We start from the raw sequence: 26,359 nt of genomic DNA, 5'->3' as shown, positions 1-26,359 counted from the left end.
GGTTCAATCCCATCAATCCGTAGACTTAGTTGGGTCTCCCCCCTTAGATTAGGTTAGAGTAGGGTAGTATAGATAAAATTGATGATGACGAAAAAAAAGAAAGAAAGAAAGATCATATCGACCAAAAAATAAAGACATAAAAGTCCAAATATACTGCAATTTTAAGGCAAAATAGTTTTCGGGAAGTTTTTCTCGACTAAATAATGAAATTCTTAGCCACCTTTCAAATTTCAATGATTTTTGGCGATCCTCTTCTGATTCAATGCAGGTCTTTTGCCAATTGGGGAGGACTTTCCAGAGTATAAAAGAACACCACGTAAGATGGCTAGAACAGCAACAAGCAAAGGCAGCAGGTAGATCAGTATTGGCTTTGTTGATGCTCTCTTAGATCCTATCAATTCTGCTTGTATTGCAATCTGTAATAGACAACAGAGATCAGAAAACCGGGTAACTTAATGTATTCCACATTTCAGGGCTTGTTATAGTTTAATTATTTTACCTGATTATAGTTCTGATTTTGGATAAGCAGTTTTTTTACGTTCTCGTTTCATTTTGGATCTAGATTATACATATATATATATATATATATCTATATCTATATTTTAATAGTTAAAAAAATTAAAATTTATAATCTACCAAAGAGTAGTTTGAACTTATTCTGACTATTGTCTATAATTACTTTTCCTAACCAGTTTTTGCAAAATCCATGGCAAACGAGAACAAATAGTACAATACTCTCAAATCAAATTCCAAAATTAGCTTCATGGATTTGGCAGAGCCTGATGAGTGAAGTGCTAGGCAAACTAACATCTGGGAAGATGTCAAAAACAAACTCAAGAACTTCAACCTAAGGGAAAACTCGAATTGGAGAATGGAGATTCTATCTGAAGAAAAACCATTCAACTACGGCTACTTTCAAAGTGATTGCACGTCACAACAAAATCAATCTAGCAATCCAGCAGAGGACAGAGTCATTATATTACTGGATTGGAGTATTTGCTATGGAAGTAAGCGAACAAGTGATTGCTGGATGTGGATTCTGAGATAGGAACGTAAGAAAATCAGATAAGATTAAAGGAACAAGTGATTGCTGGATGTGTTTTGTTATCAAAGAAGATTATAATCTTAGCTCAACAATAGGTAATTATGCCCAAGCATCAACCAGGATGTAGATTTGGAAAGACCCTTTCCACTCTGAAAAATCACAGGTTGCATGCATAAATTTGAGCATTTGTTCAATACTATGTACCATTTTCTATTCCCCCACCTCCGTCCCAAAACAAAAATAAAAACCAAAAAAAAATAAGGAATAAATTTATCGACAACATTGTTGAGATCCTCAGATATTAGTAGAGCTGTTAATCGAACCGAGTATTTGGCTACCGAGCTCGACTCGAGCTCGTTAGGAAAACGAGCTTTAAAATGTGTTCGAACTCGGCTTGTTACATGTATATGTGGCTCGAGCTCGAGCTCGTGCAAATTAACCTTAATAAAAATCTATAATTTTTAATTTTTATAATTTTAATTTCTAAAATGACAAATATGCCCTTCATTAACGAGCTCTAACGAGCTACTCGAGTATCAAACGAGCCGTTACTCGGCTCGTTAACTAAACGAGCATGTTTCAAGCTCGAGCTCGACTCGTTAACCAAAATTAACCAGCCGAGCTCGAGCCTTAACGAGTCGAGTTCTAACGAGCTTTCGAGCTACTCGATTGACTTAACAGCTCTAGATATTAGGGACACTTCAACATTTCTTGTAAGAAGCTTCCAACGAAAAGTTACTCGTATTGGTCCACATGACATTTGCATAGATTATTACATATTTGGTACAAAGAACAAGAAAATCATTGATAAATAATGTCCAAAAATAAAAAAATGAACTGCAAACGACAGATCACAAAAAAGCAAGTATGAATTAAAGTTATTAAATCATTTATCCAAGGTTAGAACTGAGATTTGAATCAGTCTCGATTAGTTTTACATTTCTTCACATCCACGTCTGATTTGGGCCTACTGAAAAGAACTGACATTCATATTAACTTCGATGCTTTCTTGACATTGTTCAAAATGGAACTCAATTTCACATAATGATCTGCTTAAAAGTTTGGTAGATTAAAGGGGAAGCATGCATTGAATAAGACAGACAATAGATAAACTTACCAAGCCAGTTAAAGAGGATGCTCCGTAGACCAAACTAGTTATGTTGAACCAGGATTTCGAACCTGCAAGGCCATAAACACATAATACAGCAACAGGCCATTGGAAGAGGAGTTCAACCCATGTAAGGCCAACAAAGAAATGAGGCTTCTCGGCAAACAAATAGTCATCAAATTCTTTTATATACCACTTCTTTAAATCAAGAAGAAATGTCGGTAGAAGGTTTGAAGGAAAAATTGTTAGTGCATCGGTAACTGGGGCTGTTAAGGCGATAAACAGAAAGTAGAGAAAAAGCAAAACATCTATGAGCTTGGTAAGAGATCCCATTACTGATTCAGTCTCTTGTTTTGTTCGGAAACTTTGATGTAAGATGTCAGTTTAAGATTGTTAATCCTTATGGGATAGTGAATGGGAATCCTTATGGGATGGTGAATGGGATCTGGGAAGTAGAAGAGTTGACTTTTTTTTTTTTTTTATTTTTGCCCCCTTGTCAAACAGAAGAGTTGACTCGTTTTGTTAGCTATGCTTTGAATTTCCGTCCCTGAACACTATATAACTTTTCTTGCCTTGTGAAGAGGAAATAGAAATAATTAGGCATAAAGATGAAAATGAAAATTAAGCAGCGTTTATTGTGCTTGGAACTTTGGGTCTAGAACGGTGTAAATTTAAGGCTAAATTACTACGTACGCCCCTGTAGTTTTATCTATCACCACATGACCTACTAAAGTTTCAAATTATCCACTAATTCCCTTGTGATTTTAAGTAAAATGGAGATTTGATAGAAAACAGCCTACATAACATCTATGTGCGATTCTAATATTGCCATTGCGTACTGAATATAACAGGACTAATCACTTTTGAATATGACAGGACTAATCACTTTGCTTAAAGACTATTGGAGATTATGTGCATACGTGTGAAAGAAAAGGAAGATTAAGTAGATATTATAACTCCAGTACGGAAGTTTTGTGAGGCATGTCACTGGAGTTATTTCCTGTCTATTTTTCACTTAGATTAAATTCACTTTGCACTCTTTAACTTGTATTAGATTTTTACTTTACATCCTAAACTCTGAGATCTGTCGCATTTGAGGCCAACTGTTATTACCGTAATTAAAATAAAGGAAGTAAGGAGTGTGCAAACCACGCACAAGTATAGCAATTTTAAATCTATAAGGGTTCATTTGTTTATTGACTGGATGAGATGAGACAACTCATCCTCAGATTATTAATTTTGGATTGAATCATTCTCAGATTAATAATCCAAGTTATCTAGTGATTCGTAGGTTCTAAGTTGGATAGGATATATTGAAAAATAATCCTATCCCATCCTATGTTTGGTCAGAGATTGGATAAAATAGAATTACCATTTTAACAACCAAAATACCTCTTAATTTGTAAGATCGTTTTAAGACAATAATTTATAAATTTTACTAAAATAAATTAATTTGAAACTTTATAATTATGAAGTAAATCAAGGACTTTGGTATATAAAAATTTGCATTCACTCAAACTCAGCCCACTTGGGCTCTTAAAAATAGGTTTTAACCTAGTTTTTAAATCTAATTTTAAAATTTAGTGCCAAGTTTTGTCTAAATTAGAGTTAAATTGAATAAAGGCCAACCCATTTAAGAGTTTTAAATAAGCCAATCTCAAGCCAATATAAAAGATTTTTCTTTGGGCCGAACTTGACCTTATTGAAGCCCTCATTCGCAAAGCCTAATTATAAGGTTATGTATTTATATAGAATTTGGTTGAGAAAATAAGGTTAGTAAGGGCACTTTAGTCAAAGGGCAATATAGTCCTTTTATTATGATATAAGTAGGGGCAAATTAGTCAAAAAAATTTAATATAATTAGTAGGGGCAAGTTAGTTCATTTATTATCATATTATTATGCGAGAGTGTGATTATATAGTATTCAATACGAATTTGCATCATTTGCAAGGGCAAATTAGTCCAAATATTATTATGTTGGTAGTAGGTTCAAATTAATCAAAAAGCTTTAAATTAATTAGTAAGGGCAAATTAATCCATTCATGTTATATTATCCTATGAAGGTAAGGTTATATAATTATGAGAGCATAAATTTATATTTTTTGTAAGGATCAATTAGTCTCAAATTTCATCGTCCTATCTCTTAGTCGTCTCAGGATGACTAATACCATCACCACCATAGAATTATTTTATTCTATGAATAGGAGATTAATTCTGTTAATTAGAACGTGTCATGCCATGTGTAAAACGCAACCAAACATGAGATGACTAATCCAATCCTGTGTCCTTTCATAAATCAAATGGATCCTAAAAAGATTAATTTCACTATGCACTCCTTAACTTATATACGATTCTCACTTTGCAAGCTAAACTTGATTTCGAACGCATTACACATTTACACTCGATGCGTCCCATTTGAATCTAATCCATAACACAACAGTGAGCAAAGTACATAGCAGTGTCACGCAAGAAGCTATAAAAGCATTTGAAACTACCCACGAAATATAATAATCGTAGATTTTCTCTCTTTTTTTTTTTTTTTTTGCCTTTTTGGCCTTTTGTTCAGATAAATGTTATAAGGGTCAGATTACATACGACTTCAATCGTGAGTATGTCAAGCTAACCAACATGGTCAAGTACGAAAAGACACAAAATAGTAGTCGTAAAATCAATGCTAAAGAATTTATCTTGTAAAAAGGGGATTTTTTTGCTAATAATGAACTACGTGCCAATTTTTTTGGAACAAATAATGCTTACCTATACAAAACGCAACCTAAGCAACTTATATTCCACATAATGAAATGAAGATATGGCCTTACCTTGTATTTTCTCTCTTCCCCTTGATTTATCAAAATATGAAATAATAATCTCTCTCGTATCGATTTCTCATTTGTGATGTCGCATTGTTTTGGAACTGAAAATTGCTAATTTTCCATAGCTATCTTAATTTGGCATTTTCAATTATTTTTTTAAAAATTTTCTGGTGTACTTGAGTTTTCGAAGGCAATGTGGATGCGACTTGTTAAACCACGTTGAATTTTCCCCTCAGATATCTAACCAAAATCAAAGGCTAGGGACGAATTGTTACTTGTTGTATATCAGGGGGGAAAAACAAAGAAAAAGAAGGAAGAAAAAATCGCCCGAAATGCTAGAATATCGTATACGTATTTGGCTGGAAAAGGAACAAATTTTTTAGTGTAAACTGTAAAGTTTTATACTTTTATTAGCTAATATTAATATCTACATTCTTGACGCCATAATGTTCTGAAAGATCATAATTAGCATAAAATTGCATAAGGTACAAATAAACTGCAAATTTTTGGGAAAATTAATTCCAGAAAATTAACTTTTCTTGACCAATATTAATGAAGATAGCTCTTAGCCACCTTAAAAGTTCAAAGATTTTCAGCCACCTCCTTCTGATTCATTGCAGGTCTTTTGCCAATTGATGAGGACTTTTCAGAAAGTGGAAAAAAGACCAGTATGATGGCTGGAGCAGGAAAAACCAAAAGACCAAGTTTTCATCACGCTAAATTCAGACTGAATTATTTCCGGGAATTGTCATGTACTTTAATAAATTCAATTTGCGATTGGGGAAGGGTTTCTTATAAATTCTTAGTGTCAATTGGTAGAAATAATTCATTGTTGAGATGCACAAATTGAAAAGAATAAATTAAAATTTGAGATAGATTAAAGGAAAAGAATCCATTCAATAAGAGAATGGATACACTAATTTTACTCACAAGGCTCGTTAAATAGGACGCTCCTTAGATCAAACTAGTTCTGTTGAACCAAGATTTTGAGGCTGCAAGGTTAAAAAGACATGATACAGCAAGAAGGCATTGGAAGACGAGGTGTTATCAATAGTCATCAATTTTTTATTTTTTTTTTATAAATAAGAGTTCTTCTCAAGAAGGAATACAGGAGATTATCTGATATATTATTTTGAATAATTACTATAACATTTTCTGTGATGTGATATATGTGAGATAAGAACACTGGTGAAAAAAAGTTTGATTTGATACTGTAATTATGATGCAAGTAAAATAATATTTGACAAAGATTTTACTATCCAAACACACCATTATTAATGCATCAACGAGAAGAGGTGTTATGGTAGTGAATGGAAAGAAAAGGAAAAGCACATCATCCATGAGCTTGGTATGAGCTCCATTGTTTGATACAGTCTCTTTGTTTTGTTAGAAACATCAATGTAAGATGTCATTTTAAGGATGGTAATCATTATGGGATGATGAGTTTGGTTTGCCTGATAATAAAATGGGATCTGGGAATTATAAGTGCTGACTTTTTTTTTTTTTTTTTGGGGATCAAACATAAGAATTGGCTTCCCAGCATAATTGCTTTTACTTGTTATTGGCCTAGTGATTTCTTTTTGTGCCTGCTAACTTCTTAGCAATTCCGTCCATGCCTACTCCATAATATTTTCTTGCCTAGTTAAAAGGAAATAGAAATGGTCTGCTAGTATTCCTTTTGTGAAGTAGACAAAGTCCTTTTCAAGGAACATTTACTCATTATTTTAGCCCGAGAAAATAAAAATAAGTCCCTTGAAAATGCAAAGAATATTTGACATCATATTCATATGGGCAAGGAATCCTGGTCCTCTCATTGTTGAATCATTTTGTATGCTGGTTCAGTTTACTTCAGTTTAGCCTGCAACTGCAATCCATTAGGGTCAGAGATTATTAAAGTCACGACAGTTGGGCCTTAGTGATTATTCAACATTTTATGAAACTGCTTTCCAGAAACTTGAATTCAAGAACGTAGTTGCACCTTTACAAGCACAAACCAGTTAAGCAAACATTTCTGAGCAACTTGCTGGGAACCTGCCTTTTCCAATGTTTTTGCGAAAACCAAAAATTTCAGCTACTTTTTGTGGTAGCTTATCTCAATCTCATCATAGTTTGTGCATAAATTTTGTGAACTGATAGGTGATACACTTGAAAACTTCAAAAATGCATAGAAGTCATCTTATAGGACACGCAAAATTCTGGAGAAAAACAGTTTGCAGCAAACTCTAGACCAAATTGAACAAACCTAGAACACTTCGAACTACAAAGAATTTAAACCCTCTTCTTCCTATTGGTTACAGGTCTTTTGCCCGTTGCAGAAGATTTGCCCGGATGCGACAGCAGACCACGTAAAATGGCTATAACAGATAGACCCAAAAATGGTAAGTAAATCCTTATCAGTGTATCAGATGCCTTCCCAGATGCTGTTAATTCTGCCAGTATCACAACCTGCATTGCATGAAATTCATCAGAAAATGGAACAGGAAAGATAGGTTGTCTAAATTGTGCTCAACGTCATGGCAAGCAAGTTTTCTCGTCTCCCTCAAAAATTAGGACAGATAAATAGGAGTAAAGATGTTAAGGAGGTAAGAAGGGTTTAACCACAGACTGTGCGCAAAAGATGTATTTGACGGGGAACTTATTGAGACCCTAACTCGAGCTCCTGATCTCTTCAACATATCTTGAAATAAAACAAAAAAAAAAAAAAAGAAAAAAAAACCCTTTTCACACAAGCATGCTATAGCATTGCTTATGACATTTGATAGAAATTTATCTCAGAGATGAGACATCACAACCAGAAATCTCCATGACCTCAAGAATGGTCTGTCTACATCTACATCTATCATAGGTCTGAGTTCAATCCCACCCTTGACTTCCTTAACCTTCCCCTCCCCGCCCCAGTCCTAGCCCCTGCCACACGCATCCGCCTGGAATAAGGAGGAGGAAGAATGGCTTTGGTAGTAAGGCAACAATAAGAAAAGCAACTAGAGAGTTAGCATACATAGAGAGAAGCATACCCATAGCTATAATCTCTTCTCAGTGCTTCCAAAGAGCTTGAGCATATTGCTAAACTATATCCAAAATCAGAAAAACCAAAAAATGCTAAAGAGAGATCATTTATCCAAAAGTAAAAGCTAAAATCTTGCTCCAAATGTGGCAAAAGCACCTAGTTTGGACAAGGGTCAACTGGCCACAACTGCTGGCCTGAACGCACATTAACTATTTCGTTGAATTAAAAAAATAAAAAATAAAATTTTGCTTGAGATTGATCCCTATATACATACATGCAGTGAAAGTATTACTTTTGCATATTCACGTGCACATACACACACATACCTAAGTATGTAAATGTACATAATTAAATTGTTTTCTTGCTTCTTGAGGAAGACTTTACTAAAACAGAGAAGCGAGTAAGCTTTGGAGATGAAAATTAGCACTAAATAGCCAGCCCGTGCTTCCAAAGTTTCTCAAGATGCCCACAGGGATGAAACTCAGTGTTCCCTACTCACTCAATAATCTTGCTCAGAATACTTTTGGGCTATCTATTATTAACTACTAGAGTCACTAAGAACATAATGCCTGGTGAACTTCCAAAATTGATTGAATACAAGTCTTGACTTATGTAGCTTAAGATTCCAAGATGATCAAGAATGCAGGACCTCGTCTCAAAATTTCAAGTCACAGAAAGTTTCAAATCAGATTAAAATCTCAAGAACAGATTCACAATACCAACATTTATAGCTTTGCTACTAAATTCATTCACTGCTAATATCACTCTACAATAAGAGTCTAATTTTGGCTACTGAAAGCAAATCAGACTCAAAGTGAACCAAATTGTTCCTTTGTCATTGTTCAAACGTAAAAACTCCATCTTTCTTGAAGATCCAATCAGAACGTAAAATCGTCAGCCAGTCAAGATATCCTCTGCAATGAGTTTGTTCCTTGAACTATGACATCTCTCAAGATTATCTAAGCATTTCCTGATCCCATAACACATTGGCATTCAATTTAACAACCCTTCTGAAGTGATATAACAGATCCCATTCAGATCAATTCATTTTTTTATGATTAAAAAGCTTAGCAAAATATAATTCTCATATGAAAAACAAAAAAAAGTAAGCCAACATTCACCAAAAGCATACATCTAAGAGCTTACCATTGCAGTTGAAACTGATGATCCATATATCAAACAGGTTGTGTTCAACCAAGGTTTTGAAGCCACAAGCCCGTAAAGACAAATCAAAGCAAGAGGCCATTGGAACACCAACTCAAGCCAAACAAGGCCCACAAAGAAATGTGGCTTCTCAGCAACCAAATAATCCCCAAATTCTGTGGCATACCAACTTTTCAAGTCAACCAAGAAGGTGGGATAAAGGTCTGAAGGAAGAATTGTCTGTCCATCAATAAGAGGAGCTGCCAAGGCAACAGTAAGGAAAAAGAGGAACAGTACAGCATCTGTGAGTTTGCTAACCACTCCCATTACTGATTCTGTTGGATGATTTTTCTTTCTTGGGCTGAGGAAATGTTAAGGTTGTTATGACGGGTAAGGGGGTGTTCTGTTTTCGAGATTCTTGAATCTTCGTGGTGGGACTTCTGGCAGTGTTCTATTTGGTTGGTTGGCAGTGAAAGGGGGATCTGGAAACTGGAGAAGTTGACAACTCAACTGCGTTGTAGGAAAACTTCTAACTGTGTTGCGATGGGCCCTTGTGTTTTTCATTATTTGTTGTTTATCCCCATACGGTTTCTTTTTATGCCAACCATACCCCTTCTAAGTTCTAACATCCTTTTCTTGAACCCTTGAATTGTTGGGGTTGAGGGTTTCTTGTCCAATCAAAGGAAATAAAAAAATTGTGTAAATGGAATCAACTTTGTGATGTGATTCAAAGTGCCATATGATATAATGTATAAAGTAGATATAAAAAAGCAATTGCAATGTATTATAAGTTGTTTTGAGAAGAAAGATATTCATAGTTATATATTGAAGTCTATTAATATTAGTCTCAAGTATACTCCAACATATGGAATATGCAGTGTGTCCATTTCAAAGATGTGGAATTACACTCCCAAGAACCTTGTGATAATGCACTTTCACATGCTATATTTTGGTGTGCGTGCACATGTATATGTGTGTGTATGTGTATTTATTAGGAGACAACATTTACCTCAGAGTGCATATGACAAAATAGAATTTAACTAGACTGAGAGAAGTATAATTTGTTCTAAATTTATGCAAAAATTAAGATTAAAAGTTAATTCAAATTATCCGATACACAAATCGAGCTCAACTCAAATAAAGTTCGCTCGATTTTAGTTCGTCAACTAATCAGACCAAATATGAACAACGTTTTGATTCGGTAAATTTTCAAATTTGATTGAAACTTCACTCAATCACCATAATGTTTGAGATTTACATATAAAATATTCAAGTAATTTGAATTTGACTCAAGTTTAACTCGATAAAAATTTGTTTAAATTCGACTTGATCGATTAACAAGCCAAACTTAAACATAATGTCAAATTCGTTAAAATTAACAAACAAACTTGAACACTAGTATTCAGCTTGGTTAGACCTTTCTTGTTTTTGGCTAGATTAAACTTGATAACACCCGTAGCAGAAATTAACAACAGTGATAGGACCAATTATCAATTGAAAAATAAATTTAGTCTTGTTGGTTTAATAATAAAACATTCATTATTTAGAGAACTGACATTAATTCTAGTAAACTAAATTATTGAAGCCTTGAAATTTAAGGAACCTATTTACTTTCTTAGCCCCATACTCTGGAATTACATAATGAGCATGGTCCTACTCCTATCTTGGATATTCCATCTTCTTCGTACTCAATGCAGGCCTTTAGTGGATTGCTGAAGATTTTGCCAGAATATGGAAGCAGACCCCGTAAGAAGGCCAGAAGAGCGAAACCCACAAATGGGTAGTAAAACCTAAACAACTTTTGTGATGCTCTCCCGGACCCCATGAATTCGGCAAGTATCGCAACCTGCAACAATCATATTGAGTTTATATGCTATTGATTTTTATCCCAAAAAAAAAAAAAAAGAGTTTAGATGCTATTGAAATTTTGCTACAAATGTTGTTCTACTGTTTGGCTCAAAGAGAACAAGCGACAGAACGTACTGTTCTGACTGATTGTCAATAGTCAGCCAATGTATATATATGGTTGGAATCATCGAGTTCTTGTGTTTCGAATTCCAAATGGAAATGGAATTAATAACTTTGTATTACCTGAAAATGGGATAGTTACTTTAGTCACCTTTAGAGTAGTCGGCCACCACCAGGAAGAGCGTTCTTGGGTGCAGGTCAAGGGAGACTTGCACTCATCTCCAAGATTTTCTAAAAGTTTCACCAGCAGGTGCAAAAATACTCGTTTGGTCCAGTGATGATTCAATCCACTCCGATTCTCCCTTGACCCATTTGGACCCATTCCCTCCCCCTTAATATAGAGTAGGAGTAGAAGTCGAATTTTTCTATCGTGTCGACAAAAAAAAAAGGATAATTTCCTGGAAACTTTAAGCAACTTTAACTATTCTAGTGCATGACATTTATTTTCAGAATAACCTAAATTATTGCACTCTGACCCTGGAATCTTATCAATGATCTCGATTGTTTGACGTTCTCAATTTTCCATGAATCTAAGCCTTCTTCTTCTTGTTCAGCACAGCTGTTTTGCCAATTGATGCAGATGTGCCAGAATATCGTAGCAGACCACGTGCAAAGGAAAGAACAGCAAAACCCAAGAATGGGTAGTAAAACCTTATCAGCTTATCTGATGCTCTCTTTGACCCTATCAATTCTGCTAGTATTGCAGCCTGTAAATGCTTGAAAGATATCAGGAAACCTTTGCTGCTTCATACATAAAAAACATAATACTGATTCTAATTTTATCATCGTTGCAATAAGTAGTCAACAACATCACATAAAAGACATGTATACCACAAGCCAATGTGATACTGAAAACATGTTTGTACCAGTAATCCCTTAACAATATACAAAGAAAAATTATGAGATCTTTGGTGCGAAATTGCAGAAATTACTGCTGAGATGATGCTTGAAACAAGAATTCAAAAACTAAAGTAAAAGATAATATGTCAAGAGTATTGTGAAAATTATATAGTTTAAACTTTAAAGAATGGCTTACAAAATTGATGTTCTGATGATGTACCAGCCACCTATTTAAGACAAGTTAGAAGATGATTAACATTGCAGGCCTGATCAAAATTTCTTATATGTGGATGTTGAAAATTTGAAGGGGTCCGGATGTAAACTTTTATGGGAGCCACCAAGGAGAGCTACCACTCTCTAAGTGGATACATATAAAAAAGAGATAATTTCAGAAACCCCCCTTGAGGTTTCTAACAATTTCATTACCTTTCTCTAAAGTTTTGAAAATATCACTTACCTCCCCTATCGTTAATATGGGACCCAATGCTCACATTGTTATCGTGAAATGACTCTACTATCCTTATACCTTAAGATATTTTACACACATTTGTGGAGAGAAATAATCAACACATTTACTAATTAAATTAACCATAATTTGGAATTCAAAAAACAACTAATTTGCTATATAAAAGGGAATTACTACTAGGTGCACTTTTTCTATTAATGTACTTGATAGATAAAAGGAATTATATATGATATACCTGATAAATCAAAGGATTCAAATATGAAAAATAATTAAGCCATTTAAAAGCTAAATTAACCATAATTTGATAATATTAGAAAACTTAATTTGGAAATAGAAAAGGACTCCAATACTAGGTTAGTTTGCTATATACTTGACAATTAAAAGAAATTGGACGTGAGGAGACTTCGGTTCCATTGTTTCTTCTTATTACCATGGTGATAACAAAAATCTTAAGTTAAAAAAAAAAATTTTGTCTTTTTAAGTTTCGAAAGTTGTTACCTTTTGGTTGCAAATGATGAAATTTTTTTTATTAATCATGTGTAATAACGACCCCATAAGCGAATAATAAGTTCGATCGAATAATTAAATTAATTACTATTATTATAGGTGAAGGGCACTTTTAGAATCAAATGACACCTAAAATTATTTTTTTATTTTTTTTTGAATTGGGGTAAATTGTTACAAGAATATAGGTTTCAAGAGAAGTTAGTAATATTTTCAAAACCTCAAGAGATGACAGTGAAACTATCATAAACTTGAGGGGAGTTTTTTGAAATTATCCCTAAAAAAAAAAAAGAAGAGAAACAGTAGTTATCTACGTGGAAAGTAATTTCTCATGAGAACCACTTGCTTGCATGTTTAATCTCACTCTATCCCATCATAAAGAATAAATTGCTAAAGTAGACTGAAAATGACTAGTGCAAACAAGATCCATGCTGAAAATTTTACCAAGAATTACTTGTGAAATTATGAAGTAGTCAAATATTTAAAAAATTTAGTAGTAGACTAAACATCCTACCATTAACAACAAAACATTATTAACTTTGCAGTATTATACTATAAAGAACTTATATATAAAGTGGGAATGGGTGGTGAAATTTGATGTTCTTTGGCCTTCCACGTGCAAATCACGTGAGATGCTTTCTTCCATTTTGCTCTTCTTTTTTCTTCTTGTCCCTTTTTTTTTTGGGTTACTTTTCGGTTCATTCTAGGCAACCCACTTTTCCAACTTTTTGATGGGAGTTGATGGCTTACATAATTATCAGATCACCGCCATTAACAGCAAAACATTATTACTGGTAAAAAGAGGGAATAATTAACTAAATATGAAAGGGAAATCTTGTTTTGATCAGCAGAAGCATACCAGGCTAGTCAAAAAGGAGGAACCATAAATCAGAGACGTAGTACCGAACCAAGATTTTCCAGCTGCAATGCCATAAACACACATCAAAGCTCCTGGCCACTGGAAGAGAAGCTCAAACCATGCAATTCCAACATAGAAATAAGGCATCTCAAAAACCAGATAGTGATCAATTTGTTTGAAGAACCAGCTCTTTAACTCGATCAAGAACTTGGGATATAGGTCTATAGGAAGAATTGTTTGGCCATCAATAAGTGGAACTGCAATTGCTATAATGAGGAAGTAGATGAAAAGTGCAGAATCAATGAGCCTTAGGGGTGCTCCCATATTGCTTCTTCTTGTTTAATTTGTTAGCAAAGGGTAATTGAATAAAGGGTTCTGAGCATCGAATGATCTTTCTTCTAGTTTCTTGATTGGAGATCGTTAGATGGTTGACTTTGATAATGAAAAGGGATCTGAAGGAGGAAGGTTAAGCATTTCAATGGGGTGTACTAGACCAACTTGATTGTACTTAATTTAATAATTAATTGTAACAAGAAAATTTGTTGAAAATGACATACTTTACCTCTGAAATTTGAAGAGCTTCAATTTGGACCATAGACAAATATTGGTAGAGGATTGAACATATGCTATTGCTTTTGCAGTAAGCAGAAAAATGTCTAATCGGATATATTGGTTAAACTATTGAACAAAAGAAAGAAAGAAATCCTATTAATGTCCGTTTGGAAGGTGAGTTTTTTGAGAATTTGTCTAAAACGTTACTGTAGTTTACTGTAAAAGTTTTTTAAAAATTTTTTAAAATGTGTAGATTTTTGAATATTTTGAAGTGTGTAGTTTAAAAACTTTAAGAAATTTTTTGAGGTTACTGTAGTTAAAGTTTTTAAAAAATTTGTAGCAGACAAACTTGACAAAAAACTTGGGTTCCAAACAAGATACTAGACTAGCTTGGATAAGAAATAGGGAAAATTTTGAAATTTGGTAATGGGAAGAATCAATATTTATAAGTAGGGGCCAACATTTACAAAAGGGAATTTGCTCATTTTTGTCCTTGAACTTTTTTAGTTAAATCAATTTTGTTCTTAATGATTTTTTTTCACTAATATAGTCCTTCAAATTTTATTTGTTGTCCAATCAAATCCTTTTATGATGGCACCATCCAGTTTGATGTTTTCGGTGCAAAAATTAGGGGCCATATAGGAACTACATATGGACTCATCTATCAAAATGAATATATATACATATATATGTATATTCAACTGAAAAAAAATTGATGCTTCATGAAATTGAGAAGAAAAATAGAAATTAAAATTTTTTTTAACAAATAATTTATAAATTACATTCAATACATGAACTACAATATGCACCATTGAATCTTGATCTCATAACGTAAGATCTTATTAGTTTCATGATAATTAGAAGTCACAAGATACCTTTCAAATCAGCCAAGATTTTAAGGTTAAACAAAAACTTTTCTATACTTAATAAGCTAATTATCGAAACATAATGTGCTTAACTGCCACCCGGAAGGAGCTTATAAGATAAAAACTTGATGTGCATATTAAAGGCCATCTGCAAAACCCAAGGGGAGAAGAGAACCAAAGGAAAAAGACCATGGAAAACAATAGCCAAAGACCGCTGATATTTTATTTTTACAATTTTGCCCAAACACATCTTCTTCTTTCAGAAACAATAGGGATGAAACTGCCCAGGCTTGGTAAAATATAGGGACCAAATGGAGCAATATCGAAAGATTGAAATTCATTCCCATAAATGAAAGAGATACATACACTGTAGGTTGTAGCTTCAATTGAGCAGAAGAACAAGGAGAAGAAGAGGAAGAAGATGAGTGAAAGGCCAGTACCAAGAAGAGAAAGTCCATGGGGAATGCCTGAGGGTGACCACAGACAACCAAAGCCCCATAGATGCAATGACCGTGCTGAAGATGTTATCCAAGTAACTTTCCTTGAACCCTTTTTTTTCAAAATCTTTTTACTTTGCTTAAACCCTTCTTGAATATCTGTGGGATGTGCTATGATTAATGGGTTTTATCTGCTTTCAGTAAATTTCTTATCTTTTTAAGTTAATTTTTGTTTTGGTGGGTCTACTGTGCTTTGGGTTTAAGAATTTGTCAAGAAAATTTACAGTACTTTCATTTTCAATGTTAATGTTGAGATTAAATTGTTGGGTTTTGGTTGCATTTTGAATTGTTTATCTAATATGTAGATATAATTGTGTAAGGAAAAGAGATGACATTGAGTATCAGGAGCATGGAGTTGGGCATAACAGAAAATGTAAAAACTGGAACTTGACGTGACTGATGCTTGTTAACATTTGATTGAGATATTTGAGATGGACTTCGAATTTGATTCAGAAATTGGAGAAAAGAAAGATTCTGAGAATTTTAGATATTTGTATGTGACCTTCAAGAACTAAAATTGGTGGAATATTTTTGGTTTCATGAGTACTTGAAGGTAATAAAGTAGGAATATTTCTTTCTTTCTTGCATTGTTACAGTTTTATTGTTGTAAGGCAAGGTAGATGGTTTGAGCACTGATGCGAGGATTTGATCTGCTTGTTTATGAGGGCTCTTGTTTGTCTTGGCTTGTTGAGACCCAGGTTTTTAGCGTAGATACATTATCAGTTCTTTGTCGACGAGGGATATATGACCTGTTCATTTTTGTTATCACTAGCCTCCAATACAGGATCTTCGCATTGTTTGGAGGCTTCCTGAATTGTTGTCTCTGTGCCATCTCTTGATGTCAATGTTGGATTCACATAAAGGTTCATGATTTTTCCCTTTGAAGGCAAATCTAATAGAGGGATGAAATTTGACATTTTAAGTTACACGTTTTGTTTCTCTGAACTTATTTGTAATAGTTGGCTTCCTTACTTGTGATGTTTGGAATGAAGAATAAAGTTTAAGGATAGCATGATAGTGATCATGATCTTCAAATAAGCTCAGCTAAGAGGAATGTTAAAATTGGTAAACTCTTGCAGGTCTGAAGCTTGTTTGGAAGAGAATCACTCAACCTTTGCGTTGAGTTTGATTTTTCTTCTTTCCTTTTTATTCTTTCCATGGAGTTCCCTTCCCACCCCACCCTTTTAGAGTTTTATGAAGGGAGGATACATCATAAGTTGAAGTGATGGTTGGTAGTTGCTTTGCCTAGTCAATATCCATAGTGCTATCAGTAATTTTTACAAGCAGTGGACACTGACTTCTGGCACTTTGATACTAGTGAATTAGAAGGAAGCTTGCATTTGGCAGGAAGGGAGAATACACATTTGGAGAAGTATATTCTATGTACTATCAGAAGCATGTATTTCTTGAAAGGGAGAAGAAGGACGGGATTGAATCCCAGTGGTCAAAGTGCTTTTAATTCTTGTCTCAGACATAGAGTCTATTATTCCTTCATCCTTTTCTCTATTCCACTATGTCTTTACTCTTGTAAAAATTAAAGAAAAAAAATATATAGAGGTCAACTTTATTTCTACCTGAAGCTTTTGTCCTTTGAGTTCAATTTACAGTAAAAATGTCTGGTAGCTCTCTCTGAAATCTTTTTCAAGGCACACAATGACTGAACATGCTCTTTGAAGCATTAAAAGGCAAAATCATTGTTGTAATACAGAAATCTGCAAAATAAACTAATGACAAGATTGAGAGGAAAGCAAGAGAAATTGCAGATAAGATGGGGGGTGGGGAGAGAGAGAGCTTTTACAAAAAGAAAAGAAAGAGTTGGACAGCAGAAGAAGAAGAAGAAGAAGAAGAAGAAGAATAAGATGCTGCAGATTGTAACAGAGAGAATTTGAGAGAGGACGATTTGATTGTAGTTAATGAAAATTCAATAAAATAATTGATTGTCAGTAAATAACTTCGTGCCTGATGAACCATTAATGGTTAACCAATCCTTGAAGTGTGATATCAATCCGTTACATGAGCGTAAAACAGTCCATTACATTATATTGGGTGACTGGCTTATCCAGGCAGGGACTGTGAACTTTGGGTTTTCTTATACTGTTTGTACACGTGGTTAATCAGTTTATGCATCAACTTCTGCTGGGCTTTAAAACTCTACAATAACATAAAGTTGGCAGTGGATGCCGTTTTCCGCAGTCTTAATTCTGTACTTGAAGAAAGAGAGAACTCATGAAGTTATCATGTTCTTAACATTTTTTTTGTTGCAGAGTTTTCAAGTTTATCACCCTTTGGTATTGTTCTGCCTTATTCTTTTTCCCCATAAACTAAAAGCATATTGTCCTCCTTTTTTTACTTGGCCTGTTTGTATCTTAAGCTTAAGTACCAATTTCACAAGCAGAAGAAACTTCACTTTCATGGTGATTTTGAGACTCATGAGTCTACTTTGTACATTTTAGAACGTCAACAAGATGGTTGAAATTTTTTTTGTTTTAGTTTGAACTGGAACTATGCTAAGGGAGGCTTAGTTGTAAACTATATTTTTCTGCTTGTGTAAATTATTGAGTATTAATGATTGCAGAAATAAAAGTTTTGGTAAATCCAGAAATGAAATATCTGAAAAAGATAGCATTTAGTAGATACCTTATTTGCAAAATAAGATCCTTTGACAAATGTTGGAAATTTCCTTGGCATGCTGGAACGTACAAACCACATGATTTTCAGCTTTTAACCACCCAAAAAAATTCTGAGAGTGATGACAAATCTGATGACTAGTGACATTTGCAAATCAATCAATCAAGTTTACCAGATTAATTTGTTATTCTCAATGTTGGCTATGACAGTAGATGAATAGAGATGATATGCTAGTCCTTGCTATGTTTTTTCTTATTGTTCTATAATGTATTGAATTAGCCATGCACTTGAAACTGCTCTTATCTGTTGAAAAGCAAAGAACTCTGCTGATGTGAAGAGTAAAAGGAGTTATACAGGTATTTTAGCCTCTCTTAATGTTCTATATGGGTCAACTATGATTTTGTGAATTTCACCTTTAAGGTGGCCTCAATTGCAGCATAAAGGATAAGTTATAGCAGCTGGCTATATTAAACATAGTCAATAAGTTCTTTTCCAGTTTATCCTAACAAACTTAGGATGATTAAATTGCTTTGCATCTTCTTTGGCAAGGGGGAGAATAACGTGGATGTAAGGTCCTTTGGACCTCTTGTAAACAAGCTTTTCTTTTGTCCATATGACAAATAACTTGTTGGAAATTTGTCCATTGATGTTGATCTGAAAAGATCTTTTCATGATCCATCACTAATCCCTAGAGACAAAAATGAATTTTTTCTCTTATTAGTTGTGTTATTCAGGAGATGAAGAAAGTTGTTGACTTTTCTGGCTGCACTACAATTACGGCTTCCTTTTATTCCATATTTGAGGTCATATTACATTACGGATTCCAGCTAAATAAATGCACTAGTTTTTGCTTGACAACAACCCCCCCCCCCGCCTTTTTTATTTTGGTGCTTGACGAACTTGATTGGTCATGTCTTATTTCTACTTGCACGTCTTTTGTTTGCATTTCAGTTCTTTTTATTACTTTAGGCAGACACTGTAACAAATTCTTTTTTCTTTTTTTTTTTTGCAAGGGATTGAGTTAAGTGCATATTATACTATTTCTAATTTGGAGTTTTCCACATTTGAATGTTGCAGGCATGCTTTGAAGGTAATCCTTTTAAAACGGTTCCAGGGCCTTTCAAGCTATTCTGGCAGTGCATGCGTTCCAAACCTGGGTGAGTTTGATCTTGACTGCTTTGTAGCTAAAGTGGTCAAAGTTCTGAAATAATTGGAGACTGTCTATCTTAGGCCTAACATAAAATGCTATGGATTGAGTGCATATGCATAACTATCGTTGGAATTTTGGTTGGATGTATTGAGTAAGGTTTAATGTTACTAAAGATCCTAGGTTTGGCAAATGTGTTGTGCCTTGATATGTAGTCTTTTGTCTGCTATATGCCCAGAAGATTATATCCTTACTATACGTTGGACAACTAACATGTTTGGCTAATGTGCAGGGAAGAACCTACTGAGCCATTCTACTACTTGGAATTTGAACCTCCCCAAAGAGAAGTGAAACTTGAGTAAAAATTCTATCAAAAGTTTCTTTTGTGCTACATATCAGTCTCTTTGTCAAATGATTAGGTGTAGCTTATCCAGAACCATCAGTAGTCTGGCCACTATCCAAAAAAAGATGGAAATAAAATGGTTTTTGTCAGTAACTTTGAACAATATGCTAGGAGTATCTTCAGTTATCATAAGAACTTTGTTACATTGCTAATTTGAATATCATATGTTGTGCAATCCTTGTAATTTCCCTCGCGAAAATGGGTGCATTTTGTCATTTTATTGCTGCTAGAGTTTTGGATGAACTTGTTGCGAATTTTATTTTGCTGAGTACTCTATAAAATGGCTGAGCTTTTATATGTTTGAATTCGTTTCTTGATAGGGCTTGCATATCATGTTGTTTGGGCAAGCTCTACGTGATTCAATACATGAGTACTGTCTTTGTCGTGTCATGAATGGATGTTGTTCTCTATACACGAGTACTAAGTCCAATAGCATTATATGTTTTTCGGTGTTTGGGGCCTAATCAGCAAGACTTTGATATATCAGGTAGAAAATGTGTGCGCGCACATCATGAATGAATGTTGTGTTTCTTTAACAAGTCAGATAGCATGCAAAGCTAGCCTAATCTGCTAGGCTTACTTGATGAAACTAGGGTTTAACCTATGCACTTGAATTGTAGCTGAATTACTAGGGGTTTAGGTTATGTGAACAAAATATTGAGGAATGTGTCATAGAATCCTTCGTTCTATTTGGTGAGGATGATAATGTAACCATCTTTCTTCGGACTCTAACTAAAACTGAAGATTTTGAAGGGTTCAGGACTCTAAAACTGATACACCAAAATTTTCGTAGGCATTATCAGTGTATGCATTTGTGTGTTTAGATATATGTCAAAAGACAGAATTTGGCTACATATAACTACATCCAGATGACTTTTAACAAATTTTCTTAAAAAAAATAAGCATGAGAAATTGATAAGTTCGTTACCAAGACATTGAGTAAACTACCCCAAAAAAAAAAAAAAAAAATCTACTGACTTCAGATGATCAAAGCTCCTAAGAAATTTAATTTGGCTTGTTCCATGGATGTCCAGAAAAATCTCGAGCTAGCATTAAATTGATGGAACACTGCTTTGCTCCTCCAACCATTGTTCCATTGGGTGCATGCGAAGAGAATTCAACCCTCAAATTGCTACAAAGAACATCGAACCAAGAATATTGTCGTCTGTTTTGGCCAAGTAAGTAGATTGTGTTCACCAGGAGCTTCAAATCGAAACCGACAACTCCTCCCTTTCTATCAACTCCATCCAACAATGCTGCTTCTGTCTGAACAACAATTTTGGTCTTGTTCTTGGCTCTTTGATGAAATGGTTCAACAGTTTTTCCACTTACAAACTCGGTTTTATTGTGCAAAACCAAAACGTAAAATTTTTGGTACTCAAGATAGTACAATTTAGTTGGATTTCTCACCAAGATTCCAATGCTCCAATGTGATCTTGTTCCATCAACATTGCTGGATAAGTTGAGAGGAGAAACCATGATGGAGTCAACTTGAAACTGGGGATCTTTGGCATCAGTAAAGAAAACTAGTGCCACAGTTATAACAATTGCAAAAGCCAGGAATATAATGCTTAAAAATCCTATTAAAACGCATCTATCCAAACAGGGGTCTTTTGGGGCTGGTCCTGATGATACAGTAATTACTGTATCTGGTGGGATCGGAGGTGAAGAACTCATATCTGCTTAGAGAAATTAGCAATCAAAGAAGCTTGCTAGAAACGCTTGCGAGAGAACTTTCTTTGGTTTAGCACATGACGTTTTGGATGCATATTTAAAGTTCTAGGGCGATCAATGTTAGGAAATGGATTGATATGCAACCAATGTTTCTAAGTAGCTTCCTAAAGTGAGAAACTGATAAAGTGAGATTTATGGAAAATGGAAGATACCAAAACTTAATTGCAAGTTTTGTAAGGCATATATGTGTCTGTGTGTGTACATCCACACACATGTATATAGTTAATTTTATATATACTGACAGCGTATACACTATCACGATTGAACTATAAATTTTGTATATGTGTTATACATCTAAAAGTAAAAATGTAAACACTGTCAGTGTATAAAAGATTAATCATTTATATAATTGGTTCATACTTGATTTATATATAACAATATTAAAATTCTAGGCGATCAATAATGTTACTCACATGTATATATTTATATAATTAGTTCAATACTTGATTTATATACGTGTATATAATAGTATCAAATTTTTAGAGTGATCAATAATGTTAGGAAAGATATTAATATGCAACCAATGTTTTTAAGCAGTTTCCTAAAGTGGAAAACTAAAAAAGTCAGATTTATGGAAAATGGGAAGATACCAAAATTTAATTGAAAGTTTCGTAAGGTAGCTTGGGCCCAACATAATTCAAACTATAGTGGGCTCAACAGCAGAAATTACTTGGGCTCCTGTACATGCTGAAATTCGGATCCAATGATATTACACAAAGCCTTAAGAGGCCGTGTCGATTCTCTATAGACTATGGGTTACCATTTTCGATTTTTGAAAGCAAATGCATTAGAACATACAATCATAGAAGGAATTTTTTTTTTCTCTAATAGAGAAAAAAAAAACAACAAAAATAAAACTTTGAAATTCCATGATGTCTTCAAATGATATATTTCCTCAACCCCCAATGAACAATTTATATGAATGTTTTCACCAGCCATATCTAATATGTAACTAATTCGAGTTCGAATGAAAAATTTAAATTTGACAAAACAGATATGAGAAATTACAAGTCTGACAAAAATTGGCTTAAGAAATTACACATTTGAAGAAAAAACATATATGAGAAATCTTGACTTTGACAAATAGATCTGGAAAAGCCTAGGTCTTTTTTTTGCGTGAATGTAGGCTTCCAATGTCATTCATATGTCCATTCAGATTTGACTTGACAAAATTCAAAAATGGGTTTTTCTAACCGACTGTCCATTTAATAGTTATTAACACGCTAAATTTACTTAATTTGCTATATATATCCACACACACTAATAAAGAATACTCTCCCTTACATTTAAATACTTGTTTAAATTAATTTTATCTTTAAAAAAAAAATCTCACACTCGAAACACATCTTAATAAATGTCAAATGGACACCGTCCTTTACATAATTATCAAGCCAAATTCGAACCAAAAAGAAATTTAAGTCATTAAGAATTTAAAATGAGTTTAACGTCAACATAACCGGCTTTATTTACAAACACATACTTAAACTAAGCAAAACACCAAAAATTTATGTGAAGAAAATTACTATCAAAATTCTGTATGGAACCTTCTCAATACAAAGGCATCTCTTTTGTTTGATTTCTACTTGTAGATGTGCCTTTTCTGCTATTAATAAATGTCAAAAACTTGCTCTTTATAGGCAAGAAGGGGACAAAAAACTCTAATCATCAACTGAAGCAAATTGATATATTCTCAGTCGTCAGAAATCAAGTGCATCATGTTTGAAGTCCTAAATAGAATGATCAATAGTAAACCAAAAAGGCAAAATTTTTGGTACTCTTGTGTTAGAACTTGGATGTGATGAAGTTTGTGATTGATGGTAGAGGTTGATTTCTATTTGTTTTTTCTTAAACCGATACTGATAAACTCATGTTGAACGATGCTTAGCAATTTCTTGAAGAAAGTTCAAAATCAATGATTGTATACAATATGTAATGTTCTGACTAGGTTTAGTCCTTTTAGGTGTGTGAAACCATTTCCTCCTAAGAAATTGTTGCTATTTCAAGTCTTAGTGGGGTCTTTTTTAAGATTTGATTTGAGTACGTGTTAGAATATGAGCCGGATTACACATATAAAGCTAAAAATTAACGAAAAGACCTTCCAAAAGGGCATCAGGATTTTGACTCTTCACCTAAAATGGAACAATCAATCACGGATACAATTATTCTTTTGAGGCTTTGACAGAATCATACAATCTCCCTGATGACTTTACGTGTCTTTGAACCTGTAACCATTTTTTTCTTTTTTTGTGGACAAAATCATAGAAAATCCAAGGGCATGATATTCAATCCATGACCAAATATCAAGTGCCATCATCACAATATTGGACTAGTTAAGGGCACAAATCTATTGCTTGATTCATGTCCTTGTTAATTGCTGAGATCAAGCCCCATCATAACCAAAACAAAGTAAACAACGAACAAGGTGGCTTCTGGCCTTATCTTTTGCTTTGAAAATTAAAGAAAAGCATTCACAAAAAACAAAGCTTGGAGCACAAAAAGGCTACAAAACTCCTCCCATGACTTTCATGGGGAAGTAAACAACACGAATTTTCACTGGTTGCAGTATCATTGTGACAGAACCAGTGACCGGTTGAGAGTAAGGGAAAAAAAAAAAAAGAAAGAACCTCTAGAAATCAATCATAGGTTCTCCAATGGTGAGATTGCGCTCCAAAGTCCATGGTAAATTGAACAGCTTGGCCGTAATGAACTTGAAGATTTTATTCACATTTATGTTGTAAGTTGCACTTGAAAAGAAAAGAGTTGCATTGAGTGCCTTTGCATATTTCCTTGCCTGCTCAAAAAAAAAAAAAAGAAGCAAAATTTGTGAGCGTCTAAGGGTTTATATACAAATCGGGAGGCGAAAATTGAACCCTCATTTTATATATGATCAAGGATATAAGAAATCGAACTCTAGTTTAAGACGAGAAAAAAAAAAGATTCTTGACATAAATTATATCCAATTAGTGTACTTATCGTCATTAATATGCTTTTAAACAACTTTAGTGCATGATTACACTAGAGGTAATCTCATGTGATTTCTAATTTATTTTTACATGTACATGTATGCCTGATGGTGATTGAGAGTGACAACAAGTGGAAAATATCAATCCACGTAAAATTCACTGGATGATATAAGTTGTAGAGTACAATAATTTCCATTGCAAAGTCAAGTGGGTTTTATCATTGGAATTGACTAGGCAACCTCCTCACTTCTCTCTTTGTCTCTAAAAAGATTAAAATAAAACATGTATCAAGGAAATTGAAAGGACCTAGGTATTCTAGAACAAGGCTGCATTTGGTATATTCTATGGTTCGTTTGTCTATGTTTGTGAAGATTAATGAATATGAATTCTTCTTGATGACCATCAATATTAGGCAGATCACAAAGATTTTATTGAAAATTTAATTACATGATTACCTCACTTGCAATTGTCCATTGAATGTCTATTGGTAATTGGATAAAATCATCGAACTTTGTTCCAACCATCACTGGAATGGCTGTCTGCATAACCAAAAGATCATATGAACAAAAAACGTTCGCTTGCTTTGTGAAGAACAGATGAATTATAGACTGAAAAAAGGTCAAGAAAAAAAAAGAGAGAAAGCAGGATACAGAAAAAGTGGGGATCAAGACTGGGCACTAAAAATCAAGAAAGGAATAATTTGAAACATTGTTGTTAAGCAAGAATCTTTACCTGATTCCATTTTCTGGCTTGCTTATACCATCTGATCACGCTGCAATTACAGCAAGAATCATATATTTGTGTCAGAAAAAGAAAGAAAAAAAAAGGGAACACATATATAACTATTTAATGTCTGGTGCAATTTGAAAGTGAAATTGCTATATATCTATACCTATTCAATGTGCACCGGCTTGTGAGATCAAACATGAAAATCATGGCTACAGAATCTTTACAAGCAACTGGAATGTGATCATGAGAAGAATTGTCGCCTGCATTGTTGATCAAATTTGCCAAAAACGGAACGTCAAGACAGATCTTTCACTACTAATTCAGGTTGAAAAAAGCAATAAAAGCCCAGAAAAGTGAAATCTTGGAAAATGCATACCTCTTACTTCCCAGATGCTATAAGAAATCCGAGCCCCTTTAACTGATAATGTTTTGTCCATTTGATTTATCCCTGGAATTGCAGAGACGACTACTCCATTATCTCTTCCGACATACTTTGCCTTTGATCAAGAACAGAAAGAAAATGGCATCAAGAGTTGATTACAAAAAATCCAAAAAACTTTGATCCTAAAAGAATTATAGGCATCAACCATAATGCTAAAGCAGAAAATGTATTCAAGAAAATCAGCTCAAATGATTAAGATTCAAGACTTGCCAGAAAACTTGTTTTGCCAATTTGACAATCACCCCAGAGACTAATCTTCAAAGTAACTAAATCAGACGAATCTTTATCAATATCTGGGGAAGGTGAGCCCATGATTTTGGAAGAAAAGCCACTACCAATGACACCTGAATGAGGTGCAGAACTGATCATCTTCTGCTGCAAATGTCTATACCTGACTGATTTTCCTATCCAACAAGCAAGAAACTGGTTCCAAATTGACTTGAGACACTGCTTAAGGACGGCGATTCGCCACAGAATCGCTCTTTTCATGTTGAAGTGAAACTTTTGACGGCTAAGCTGAGTCATTCTTCAATGAAATCAAGATTGATGATGAAATGATGATGATGATAGAATGGCCTTAGGAGCCCTCTTAGTCCATGAAAATGGAAGTTCTAATCAGGCTCCTAATGCCCTTCTCACATGATA

General features: G+C 34.0%; 6 protein-coding genes across 6 annotated transcripts; 1 reads left to right on the top strand and 5 right to left on the bottom strand.

The window, feature by feature from the left end:
• Nucleotides 1-230: 230 nt before the first annotated feature.
• LOC113771657 (sigma intracellular receptor 2-like) lies at nucleotides 231-2,486 on the bottom strand. The gene is made up of 2 exons (XM_027316227.1): nucleotides 2,163-2,486; nucleotides 231-416 (listed from the first exon to the last, which is right to left on the bottom strand). Exons 1-2 carry the CDS (start codon nucleotides 2,484-2,486, stop codon nucleotides 231-233), a joined length of 510 nt encoding a protein of 169 aa, XP_027172028.1.
• A 4,545-nt stretch (nucleotides 2,487-7,031) lies between these two features.
• On the bottom strand, nucleotides 7,032-9,586 carry LOC113770615 (sigma intracellular receptor 2-like). The gene is made up of 2 exons (XM_027315131.1): nucleotides 9,120-9,586; nucleotides 7,032-7,411 (listed from the first exon to the last, which is right to left on the bottom strand). The coding sequence occupies exons 1-2, from the start codon at nucleotides 9,441-9,443 to the stop codon at nucleotides 7,235-7,237; spliced, it is 501 nt and encodes a 166-aa protein (XP_027170932.1). The 5' UTR covers nucleotides 9,444-9,586; the 3' UTR covers nucleotides 7,032-7,234.
• A 1,822-nt stretch (nucleotides 9,587-11,408) lies between these two features.
• Nucleotides 11,409-14,171, bottom strand: LOC113772554 (sigma intracellular receptor 2-like). The gene is made up of 2 exons (XM_027317176.1): nucleotides 13,754-14,171; nucleotides 11,409-11,791 (listed from the first exon to the last, which is right to left on the bottom strand). The coding sequence occupies exons 1-2, from the start codon at nucleotides 14,075-14,077 to the stop codon at nucleotides 11,615-11,617; spliced, it is 501 nt and encodes a 166-aa protein (XP_027172977.1). The 5' UTR covers nucleotides 14,078-14,171; the 3' UTR covers nucleotides 11,409-11,614.
• A 1,273-nt stretch (nucleotides 14,172-15,444) lies between these two features.
• On the top strand, nucleotides 15,445-20,091 carry LOC113769895. The gene is made up of 3 exons (XM_027314214.1): nucleotides 15,445-15,703; nucleotides 19,374-19,453; nucleotides 19,736-20,091. The coding sequence occupies exons 1-3, from the start codon at nucleotides 15,593-15,595 to the stop codon at nucleotides 19,803-19,805; spliced, it is 261 nt and encodes an 86-aa protein (XP_027170015.1). The 5' UTR covers nucleotides 15,445-15,592; the 3' UTR covers nucleotides 19,806-20,091.
• A 760-nt stretch (nucleotides 20,092-20,851) lies between these two features.
• Nucleotides 20,852-21,523, bottom strand: LOC113771655. Its single transcript, XM_027316226.1, has one exon. It carries the CDS (start codon nucleotides 21,521-21,523, stop codon nucleotides 20,852-20,854), a length of 672 nt encoding a protein of 223 aa, XP_027172027.1.
• Nucleotides 21,524-23,910: 2,387 nt separating this feature from the next.
• LOC113770422 (septum-promoting GTP-binding protein 1-like) lies at nucleotides 23,911-26,359 on the bottom strand. Its single transcript, XM_027314870.1, has 6 exons — nucleotides 25,925-26,359; nucleotides 25,649-25,769; nucleotides 25,436-25,532; nucleotides 25,276-25,315; nucleotides 24,999-25,082; nucleotides 23,911-24,371 (listed from the first exon to the last, which is right to left on the bottom strand). The coding sequence occupies exons 1-6, from the start codon at nucleotides 26,237-26,239 to the stop codon at nucleotides 24,207-24,209; spliced, it is 822 nt and encodes a 273-aa protein (XP_027170671.1). The 5' UTR covers nucleotides 26,240-26,359; the 3' UTR covers nucleotides 23,911-24,206.

The sequence above is a fragment of the Coffea eugenioides genome, chromosome 5 (genome assembly GCF_003713205.1).
Source record: "Coffea eugenioides isolate CCC68of chromosome 5, Ceug_1.0, whole genome shotgun sequence".
Taxonomy (NCBI): Eukaryota; Viridiplantae; Streptophyta; class Magnoliopsida; order Gentianales; family Rubiaceae; genus Coffea; species Coffea eugenioides.
This window is presented reverse-complemented; position numbering and strand designations above follow the sequence as displayed.